The sequence below is a fragment of the Salvia miltiorrhiza genome, chromosome 1, assembly GCF_028751815.1.
Source record: "Salvia miltiorrhiza cultivar Shanhuang (shh) chromosome 1, IMPLAD_Smil_shh, whole genome shotgun sequence".
Taxonomy (NCBI): Eukaryota; Viridiplantae; Streptophyta; class Magnoliopsida; order Lamiales; family Lamiaceae; genus Salvia; species Salvia miltiorrhiza.
In genome coordinates this window covers 74,200,404-74,211,095 of record NC_080387.1, presented here as the reverse complement: position 1 = coordinate 74,211,095, position 10,692 = coordinate 74,200,404, and the positions used below count along the sequence as shown (strand labels likewise).

The 10,692-nt window shown below is 36.4% G+C and overlaps 2 protein-coding genes across 3 annotated transcripts; one reads left to right on the top strand and one right to left on the bottom strand.

Annotated features, from left to right (window-relative positions):
* The first annotated feature begins 257 nt into the window (after positions 1 to 257).
* LOC131006129 (putative late blight resistance protein homolog R1A-10) lies at positions 258 to 3,881 on the top strand. 2 transcript variants are annotated; one of them, XM_057933291.1, is made up of 3 exons: positions 258 to 3,178; positions 3,504 to 3,547; positions 3,646 to 3,880. In XM_057933291.1, exons 1-2 carry the CDS (start codon positions 507 to 509, stop codon positions 3,520 to 3,522), a joined length of 2,691 nt encoding a protein of 896 aa, XP_057789274.1. In that variant the 5' UTR covers positions 258 to 506; the 3' UTR covers positions 3,523 to 3,547; positions 3,646 to 3,880. The 2 variants fall into 2 exon arrangements, with proteins under 2 accessions (XP_057789274.1, XP_057789273.1); XM_057933290.1 differs by having other exon boundaries at positions 3,504 to 3,881.
* Positions 3,882 to 4,132: 251 nt separating this feature from the next.
* On the bottom strand, positions 4,133 to 4,725 carry LOC131013095 (uncharacterized). The gene is made up of 2 exons (XM_057941105.1): positions 4,440 to 4,725; positions 4,133 to 4,329 (listed from the first exon to the last, which is right to left on the bottom strand). Exons 1-2 carry the CDS (start codon positions 4,723 to 4,725, stop codon positions 4,133 to 4,135), a joined length of 483 nt encoding a protein of 160 aa, XP_057797088.1.
* Between the last annotated feature and the right edge of the window lie 5,967 nt (positions 4,726 to 10,692).

Below are 10,692 nucleotides of genomic sequence, written 5' to 3'. Positions count from 1 at the left end.
ATGCTAACTATCGATAAAGTACGTGAAAATTTGGATACGTCCACTCCATTCACGTATCCTACAACAGATTGGTCCATGAGAATTAATTTATTTTTTCGTCAATGATCAGTAGTGACTAGTGTGAATTTATTTAAAACTGAGTATGTTTTATTATTGATTAATATTTTGGTTGCTATTTAGTTTGATAAATTATTTTTTTTAAGTCGTGTCATTTTCTCTACTCTACAAATAAACAATATATTCTTTTTTAAACTGATGGCCTCTTCCCCTAGTACACGAATTGGTGGAGGGAATAAGTAATAAACAAACATTTGACAGTGAAATGTTCCTTTCCTCGAATTAATAAAAATATTGTTCCTTTCCTCGAATTAATCGTTAGCTTAAATAATTGAGCAGGTATTGTTTTATTTTAATATTTCAAATCCAAGCTATCCATATCTCAAGGTAAAGAAAAAAGTGAAAAAAGAACTCTGCCGACTTCATTTCGCCGCCGCCGCCGGAGAGGAATGACGGCATATGGTGCAGTGATTTCTCTAGGGAATAAGATTGATTATATTCTCCATTCTTCTCATTTTAGTCTTATTGAGCCCTCTCCACATATTTTACAACTCGCCTACGAGGAGTTGAATCCATTGCAAGAAATTCTTGAAAGATTAGATAAAACAAGAACAAGCAAGAGCAGGAAGAAGGTGAATGCTTTGGATGGAATAATCAAGGATTTGATAAGGGAATTCGAAGACTTATTAGAATCCCTTCTCTATCAACAGATTCATTCACGAATTCGTGCAGACCAAGTGTATGAAGAAATGAAAAAGAGAGTACTGCACAACATCAATGGAGGTGAGAGATTCTCCATTGATCTGCACTGCCTAGAAGATGATGCTCGTTCCTTCATCGAGAGGGTCAAGAATATGGAGAAGGAATACATTTATGAAGTAGACAATATGCCTGAAGATGACGATGAGGAAGAATCTATTTCCTCAACAATTGGGACCAAGTCGAAGTTGATTGGATTGTCGGATCAGTTCCAACAACTCAAAGGGAGACTTATTAAAAGTTTTATCATGAGGGATTATTTATTTATACTTGTTGGAACTGCAGGGGTGGGGAAGACTGCTCTTGCTAAGGCAGTTTTTGAAGATCATGATATCTCGAGGCTTTTTGAACATCGCGCATGGGTCAGGGTAGGCAGAAAATCTCAATTCGATGATGTTTCACGAGGCATTCTTGCTCAAATGTTTGGAATCACACAAGGAGATCGCGAGTTAGGCGCCTACATGAAAGAAAGATTGGTGAGAAAGAAATGCCTTATTGTGCTCGATGATGTGTGGGAGACACAGATATTGGATTCCTTGTTCATTTCCTTACTGGACATTGATTATGAAAATATTTATATCTTGGTTACTACTCGAGACATAAACTCAGCCTCCCCAAGCTTTCCTATTATATGTATGTTGGTGCGGTTTTTGAACGAAGAAGAAAGTAAGGAGCTACTATGTGAGAAGGTGTTTGGTGAAAAGGATTGCCCTTTTCCACTTGACAAAGCCGCTACCAAAATAGCCAAGAACTGTGAAGGTCTTCCTCTCACGATAGTCACAGTGGCTGACATCATATCGAAAGCCCAGAATACAGACCCAAAATACTGGGACGATGTTGCAGAAATGCGAAATTCAGTCTTCACTGATGCATATAATCAAATTACAAAGGTACTTTTCCCAAGTTACGATTACTTACCTCAATATTTTAAAGTACTTTTTCTGTATATGGGAGTGTTCCCTCCAGATTATGACATCCCAATATCCAAGTTCATGAATATGTTGGCTACTGAGGGTTGGTATCATAACATAAACAAAGAAGATTCTTTGAAAGATTCTGTCCAGCGATGCTTGAACCAGCTTTGCACGCGTAAGAATCTTGTTTTATGCAATGAAAGGATCAGTTTTTTGTATAAAACTTGTCGGCTTCATTCTTCGTGGAGGCACGTGTGCAGAGGTGAGGCTCGGAAGAACAAGTTTTATCATGTCATAAAAAAGCTTGTTGAAGTCTTAGAAGATGGTGTAAAAGGTCAGCGTTGCTTGTGTCTTGAAAATAACCTTTTATTTAGCATCAAAGAATTTTGCAACTCGGTGAGATTGAACTGCGCATCCTCTGCACGTTCTCTCCTTTTTTTTGGTCCATACCACCAATATCCAATCCCAATAGGTGACGATTTCAAGTTGCTTGGGAAACTAGATGCTCTTAATCTACGTTTGTACACTTTCCCAACAGAAATTCTGACACTAGTCCTACTAAAGTACCTTGCTCTAACTTGCAACGGAGAACTCCCTACAACCATATCCAAACTTTTCAATCTTCGAGTCTTGATTATACATCCACATAACAACATTAGAATTTGTGGAGCTCCATCATATGTACCAATAGAAATATGGGAAATGCAAGAGTTGGAGCATATTGAGATATTGGGGAAGAGCCTTGTAGCTCCATGTCGTTCCGATTCTTTAGAAAAACTCTCAACACTTTTAGGTGTGAATGCCAGCATTTGTACTACCTTGGAACACTCTTGGAAATTTCCTTGTATAAGGAAATTAGGAGTTCTGATCGAGCTTACACCTTATGATGACCATAACGACCTCTCGAGTTGTTTTGGTTGTATTTCAACACTTGAAAGTTTGGAGACATTGAAATGTAGTATCACAAACCCTGTGGCTAAGTACGATTATGTGTTTCCTAGTTCGTTGATAATCTTTCCACCTGGATTGAAAAAGTTACATTTGAGTGGTATGTGTTTTCCTTGGGAATACATGGATGTAATTGGCTCTTTGCCATGTCTTGAAGTGCTCAAATTGCGAGCCTATGCCTTTCGGGGTTCAAAGTGGGAAGTGCAAGAGGGATGTTTTTTGAGACTTGAGTTTCTTCTAATTGAAGATAGTGATTTGGTGCAATGGAAGCTAAGAGATGGAAGCTTCCCTGTTCTTGAATACCTAAGCTTGAAACATTGCTACAAACTAAAAGAGATCCACTCGCCGTCTAAAGTTTGGTCCGGAGTGATTGAATTAGAGTGCTGCAATCCTGTAGTTGTGACTTGGGCCAAGCAATTACGACGGAATGCAGAGACTTTCATTGATGTTACTGCCTCTTCATCTTTTGACGAGAAACCCATTACTATCAAGTTTCGAAGGTTAGTCCTGCAACTGCTGATCAATTCATGTTCTAGTCTTATTACACATTTCAAGTTAATTATGGGATTTCAAATTCTAACTATGCTCAAAATATACTTAATTCAAATTTTGTTGCTATAATTTTATTTTTTTTGTCAAGGTGTTTTACATTGCTACCTTTGTTTTTCTTATTAGTTAGTCTATAGATGAGAATTTTCACAAGTAATTAAACTAAGGGAGGTGTTGCTCCAATGTGGGTGGGTGTGTGTAGGTTCATTGTGGGTTGCTACAACTTCGACACACAACACAAAATGACTAATTAATTATCCTCTGAATATTTATCAGGAATTGGTATGATAGCTGAGGATATGTATAACAGGGTTGGAAAGGTGAGACACCATGTTTATAACTTCTGCCATTTTATTATTGGGTTATCATTTGAATTTAAGAATTGCAACTTACTTTGGATTTTGTTGTGTATTATAAGCTGAGTGGATTATGCATGGAATGAAAACTGTGAATTCCAACAGATTCTTTCACAAGTAGAAGATGAAGGAATAATGAAAGAGAGAGTATGGGGATTCTCCATTGATCTGCAATTCTTACAACATCATGTTCTTAATATTCTTGGATTGGAGCAGCATTAACTGCAGCCATTGTTGAACAAACCAAACATTGATCCATCCTTGTTTAGTAATACAATTTCTATCCATTCTTGCTCAGATATTCAGTAATATTTGTATGCTTTATTTGATGAATGCTATTATACCCCCAAATCGTGGCTCGAGTAGGGGCAGGCCTCATTGAAAACCTCGTGACAAATCGAGGAAAAGAGTGCCCTAAGTTTGTTCACCAACACACCACCAGTTAAGCAGACAACATATGGAAAAACACTCACAAATGCAAACTCAACATGAATGGAATGAAAAAGGTTTTGAGAGATGAAGAAATGAATGTGGAAGTGAGGCTACTCACTACTGTGGGTTGATCCACACTCCCTTTGCATCACAAGGGAACAAAGTGAGGTATGGGCAGCTAACCTTCTCCAAATATTTAAATCTTGGAAACAATCCTTGAAGCTGCCTCCATTCCATCTCCATTTTGCCTAAATACTTGAGACGCACCATCTCCACGTACGTCCATTTCTTCTCATCGTTCTCATCATCTATGCCTTGATGTAAATTTTTCCCAGATCACACAAGTAGCCCCCTCTGATGTAAATTTTCTTCCAGCTTAATCCCTTCCAAATTGTTCGGCTTCAGCCAATAGGGAGTGGCTGACTTCGGGAAGCCCCTGAGATCCAGCTTTCTGAGCTGCGGAGGAAATTTGGCCATTTGTCTACCTTCCCCATTTCTCGTAGACCACCACTCACTCGCCAAGCAATTATTAGCTTGGTGAGAGCCCTCATCTTCTCCAGATCCGCGACATGCATCTCCAGAGGGAAATCTTGTGAGTCAGTGCAAATGAAAAGTTTTTGCAGATATATCAATTCTTTCAGATCACTGAGTGTACAGGTGTTTCTGTAGTTGTATCCGTAGACGAAGAAGCCTTTGAGCACCGCATTCATCAGCAAATGGAGTTTCTCCAATTTGTGAATCAGATCACTTTGCTCCTTGGGAGATTATAAGGAGCAAAGTGATCTGATTCACAAATTGGAGAAACTCCATTTGCTGATGAATGTTGGTGAACAAACTTAGGGCACTCTTTTCCTCGTTTTGTCACGAGGTTTTTAATGAGGCCTACCCCTACTCGAGCCACGATTTGGGGTACAATAGCATTCATCAAATAAAGCATACAAATATTACTATTGAATATCTGAGCAAGAATGAATAGAAATTGTATTCATAAATTTACTTTTGATGGGAAAAGTGGTGTGGTCCACACCAATTAAGCTTCTTAAATGCATTTTTAATTTGTTTACAAAATTCAATTAACAATTTTAATCTTCTAAATAAAAAAGAGCTGCAACAAAGCTGGCCGAAGTCCGAAAAATTAAAAAGAGAGTGAGGCCCACATCAGCAGCCCATGAAGAAGAACATAGGTACATACTTTAATTCTGTTACAAATGAGATTAATTTATAGAAGAAATATTGAATATTTAAATTTTGAATATATATTTAAAGTCTGGCTTATATACAATTAAGTTTAAATAGGTTCATAAATAACTGATTCTTAACCGTGAAATGGATTATATATATATATATATATATATATATATATATATATATATAGGGTTGGGTTCCGGTGGATCCCTATGCTTATAATAGATCCGTAGATCCAAATCTAGACCACACATTTATGACATGTGGCGCATCAAGATGGTGACACGTGGCAAGGCATTTCAAGGCAAAATCTGGAGATAGGTAAAATTGAAATGTAATTTTCGAAAAAAAAAAAAAATAGATTTTCTCAAAATAGGTATATTTTAGATGCATAAAGTTTCATACGAGAATGCATGAACTTTCATATAAAAATGCATAAAGTTTCATATAAAAATGCATAAGATTTCACCCCACCCCAACCCCACCCCCCACACCCTTGAACCCCACCCCACCCCAGAACCCCACCCCCACCCACCCCCTACCCACCCCCTACCCCCCATCCCCCACCCACCCCCCCACCCCCCAAAAAAAAAAAAATTTCTGACCACTGACCCACCCCTACCCCCATCCCCCCCAATTTTTTTTTTTTTTAAAAAAAAAAAACTGATTTTCTGACCACTGACCCACACCTACCCCCCCCCCCCACCATTTTTTTTTTCTCAAAAACTGATTTTCTGACCACTGACCCCCCCCCCCCACCCCACCCCCCAAAATTTTTTTTTTTTTGAAAAATTGATTTTTACATGCATAAAAAAATTACATATTTTACATGCATATACTTTTGCACAGAAATGCATATACTTTCACACAAAAATGCATATACTTTCACACAAAAATGCATTACATTTTTTGAAAAAATATATTTTTTTTCAAACACTACACACTAAAACCTAAAAACTAAACCCTAAACACTAAAACACTAAAATCTAAACATCATTAAACCCTAAATACTAAAACTCAACCCCTAAAATAAATACTAAACACTAAACCCTAAAAACTAAATCCTAAAAACTAAATCCTAAACACTAAACCCTAAAAACTAAACCCTAAACACTAAACCCTAAACACTAAAACACTACACACTAAACCCTAAACCCTAAAAGAAAAATGCATAATCAAGAACAATAAAATGCATATATTATTACATGAAAATGCATAAACCCTATACCCTAAACCCTAAAAACTAAACCCTAAACACTACACACTAAACCCTAAAAATTAAACCCTAAACACTAAAAACCTAAACACTAAACCCTAACCCTATACCCTAAAATAAAATATTATAAAATATGTGTATATAAAAAAGAAAAATGCATAATCAAGAACAATAAAATGCATATATTATTACATGAAAATGCATAAAACATTAACTACAAATAAATTTTTGAAAAAAAAAATTTGGGGGGGGGGGGGGGGGGGGGGTTGGGGGGGGGGGGGTGGGGGTGGGTCAGCAATTAGAAAATCAGTTTTTGAAAAAAAAAATTTGGGGGGGGGGGGGTGGGGGTGGGGCAGGGGTGGGGTGGCGAAACTACCAGATTTATTAAAATGAAATGCATTTTTTGTATAATTTAATGCATTTTTATGTGAAAACTTTATGCATTTTTGTTTGATTTTATATGCATGAGAAACATGCCTATTTTTGGGGGGTGGTAATGGGGAGGGTTGGGGGGTGGTGTAGGCTGGATTGGGGGTGGTATGGGGTGGGGTGGTGAAAATATCAAAACTGTAAAAATTAAATGCATTTTTCTGTTCAAAGTTATGCATTTCATGTGAAAACTTTATGCATCTTTGTGTGAAACTATATGCATCTAAAATATATCTATTTTGAGAAAATCTAAAAAAAATATTTTTTTTAATTATTAAATCCGAAAATTACATTCCAATTTTACCCCTCCAGATTTTGCCTTGGAATGCTTGGAAGCTCCTTGCCACGTGTCACCATCTTGATGCGCCACATGTCATAAATATGTGGTCAAGATTTGGATCTAGGGATCTATTATAAGCATTGTGATCTATATGATCTCATTCCTATATATATATATATATATATATATATATATATATATATAGGGGAAGGCTAAAATAAGAACGCTTCTTAAAATATAAATTAGGAACCATTTTCAGCCCTTAGATCATCAAGATTTACGATTGATTCATCACCTTGTTGGATAAATTCATGGTCCTGAGTTCGAATCCCAAAGGTAGCAAAAAATTATTTTTCGCAATTCATGCCTTTATACAGTTTATTCATGCGTGTTATACATAAAATTCATGCATTTTTGCTGGTTCGTAATTCTTAAAATAAAGGTGGTTTATTGAATAACCGCCCCCTATATATATATATATATATATATATATATATAGGGTCGCATTCAATGGAGACCATTTCTTATATAGAGAATGAAGACCAAATCAAGGCCATTCATCTCAATCCAATCAATGATCCAGATTATTTCCTGATTTGATTTTTCATGTAATTAAATAATGGTTAATTACATTTATTTAATCCAAAAATGGCAAAAACGTCCACTCAAATCCACGAATTATGGCATTTGGTTGAACAAATCCCGAAAATTACTCTCTTCCAATTCTGGGACCTGATCCGTCAATGAACATAATAGATGAACATTAGTATGTTCATTGTTTTCCTACGAACATTTCGATGAACATTAGTATGTTCATTGGTTTTTCTACGAACATATTGACGAATATCAGTATGTTCATTGGTTTTTCTACGAACATATCGACGAACATCAGTATGTTCATTGATTTTCTACGAACATATTAACGAACATCAGTATGTTCATTGATATTTTCTGCGAACACTTCATTGACGATATGCAGATCTGCAAATCCGGCGACGGCGCGGCGCGACGGTCGCCACCACAAGCGTTCTACCATCGTCGTCTTCATCGGCTTCACCCTGACGACGCCGGCGGAGCAGCAGGAGGAGGAAGAAGAGATAGAGGCGATAGGGGAGGGAGGCGGTGGAAGGGAGAATGGAGGGGATGGCGGCGGAGCAGAAGCGGCGACGGCGGGGAGGAAGGCGGCGGAGCAGCAGAGATGGAGGCGGCGGGGAGGGAGGGAGAGTGATTGAGAGAGAGAGATAGAGAGAGAGCGTGAATGAGAGAGAGTGAGTGAGATTAGGGTTAAATAGAAAATGACATGCTTAACCTTTTGATTATAAAATAAATGAAAATTAATAAAATTAATCAATTAAATTACCACCATTAGATTAAGTTAGATCAAGGAACCAGATTTGGTCTTCATTCTCTATATAGGGGAGTGGTCTCCATTGAACTCTCCCCTATATATATATATATATATATATATATATAGGGTTAGCTTATATTGAGATTTTAAATATTTTGAGATTTTGAGATAAATGAACATATCAATAAATTCTTTGAACATAACCAATATAACTCATGAACATATGAATCTATTTAATTTATTTAAAAAACACGTCACTTGTAGGGATTGAACCCCAGACCAACGCGCGTTCATAAAAATTAATTGACAAGTTCATCAAAATGTACTTATATGTTCATTTATCTCAAAATCTCAATATATATATAAATCTCAATTGAACCAATTCCTATATATATATATATATATATATTTCTAAATATATTTTATTGGATATAAATATTTATTTATAAGCCTTATCAAATAGATTTAGTGCCCAATACACATTTTCTATTATATAGATTGTTATTATAAAATTTTAATGGGTATTAGCATATAAATACACCAACTTTGAACTAATTTTGGTTTTTAACATGAACTTTAAAAAGTGTCAAAAAATACACCAACTTATTAATTGTAGTACTTTTAACACAAATTCTATTATTGACCAAATTAAAGCTAACTTAACATGCTGAAATGTTGATGAGGACAAATCGAATTGTAATAATTTGAATATGAATTCGAATTGTCGAATTATATTAAATTATAAAGTATTTATTTTAGATCGTCTCGAATTATATATATAAAAGTAATTAAAAGTGGTGTAAAAATTACTATAATCACTAAGTTGGTGTATTTTTTGACACTTTTTAAAATTCACGTTAAAAATCAAAATTAGTTCAAAATTAGTGTATTTATACGCCAATGACCCAATTTTAATTAATGTGTGCTTCAAAAATTAATAAAGTGGCGAATGACTTTAAGTGAATGGCTCTTCTAATCCAAATCCAATCTACAAACTTATCTTGAAATTGGTAAATTCTATGGCGCACATAGGTGCCCAGCACCCTCATACTTTTCCACCGTTGGATGTGTGACACGTGTTTAAGCTTACTTTTGTATTTAACATAAATGTAAAATTTATATAAAATGAACTCCGTTAACTTCCGTCTGTGTAATTATTGGTTTCGGCAATTGTATTCGGCAGCCTATATTTTATGACTTGGCGAAACATTCGGCAGCATGAAATTGCCGAATTCTGATGCCGGATATACCGGTCCCCGAGAATGTAATAATAGCTTGGCGAAACATTCGGCAGCATGAAATTGCCGAATTCTGATGCCGGAAATTTGATTTTTAAAATGGCGCCCAAAATGAACTTGGCGAAATATTCGGCAGCATGAAATTGCCGAATTCTGATGCCGGATATACCGGTCCCCGAGAATGTAATAATAGCTTGGCGAAACATTCAGCAGCATGAAATTGCCGAATTCTGATGCCGGATATACCGGTCCCCGAGAATGTAATAATAGCTTGGCGAAACATTCGGCAGCATGAAATTGCCGAATTCTGATGCCGGATATACCGGTCCCCGAGAATGTAATAATAGCTTGGCGAAACATTCGGCAGCATGAAATTGCCGAATTCTGATGCCGGATATACCGGTCCCCGAGAATGTAATAATAGCTTGACAGAATAAGTTAACAGCGTTATCTCATTTCTAAAAAAAAAGGGAAAAAAAATTGATTAAATGGTTGAGGACACGTGTCGACAATCAAAGTATGAGGGTGCTGGGCACCTATGTGCGCCATAGAATTTACCCTTGAAATTAGACACCACCAATCACGCGCAAAGGAAACAAAGAGAATTGCATGTGGGCCAATATTGGAATTTCCCCATTTCATCATCATCTACAAAAATCATAAACAAGTGGCTGTGAAACTAACTACCAACTTATCTGATTTCCACCAAACTCAGCAAATGGTTAGACTGCAAGATTGAGTGAAGTGATTTCTTGCAATTGAAAATCAAGACAAGAAGCTTAAGACTCCATCTACTCTTCTTCTTGCTTGCTCCAAAACCGACCTTAACTCTTCCCAGTATGTCCATTTTCATTTCTTTCAAGAATTTAATAATTGAGCAGCTATGATTTAATTTAATCTATTCTAACTTTACAGGCAACCAAAATTCATATATTCTTCCCTTTTCACCATCATTCCTCCCACCGCCGCCGCCGCCGCCAC

Coding starts and splice junctions, on each gene's coding strand:
- LOC131006129 (XM_057933290.1), top strand. CDS start 507: ATGACGGCATATGGTGCAGTGATTTCTCTAGGGAATAAGATTGATTAT.
- LOC131013095 (XM_057941105.1), bottom strand. CDS start 4,725: ATGAATGCGGTGCTCAAAGGCTTCTTCGTCTACGGATACAACTACAGA. Junction 4,330..4,439: donor GATCTCAGGGGCTTCCCGAA/GTCAGCCACTCC, acceptor ATTTACATCAAG/GCATAGATGATGAGAACGAT.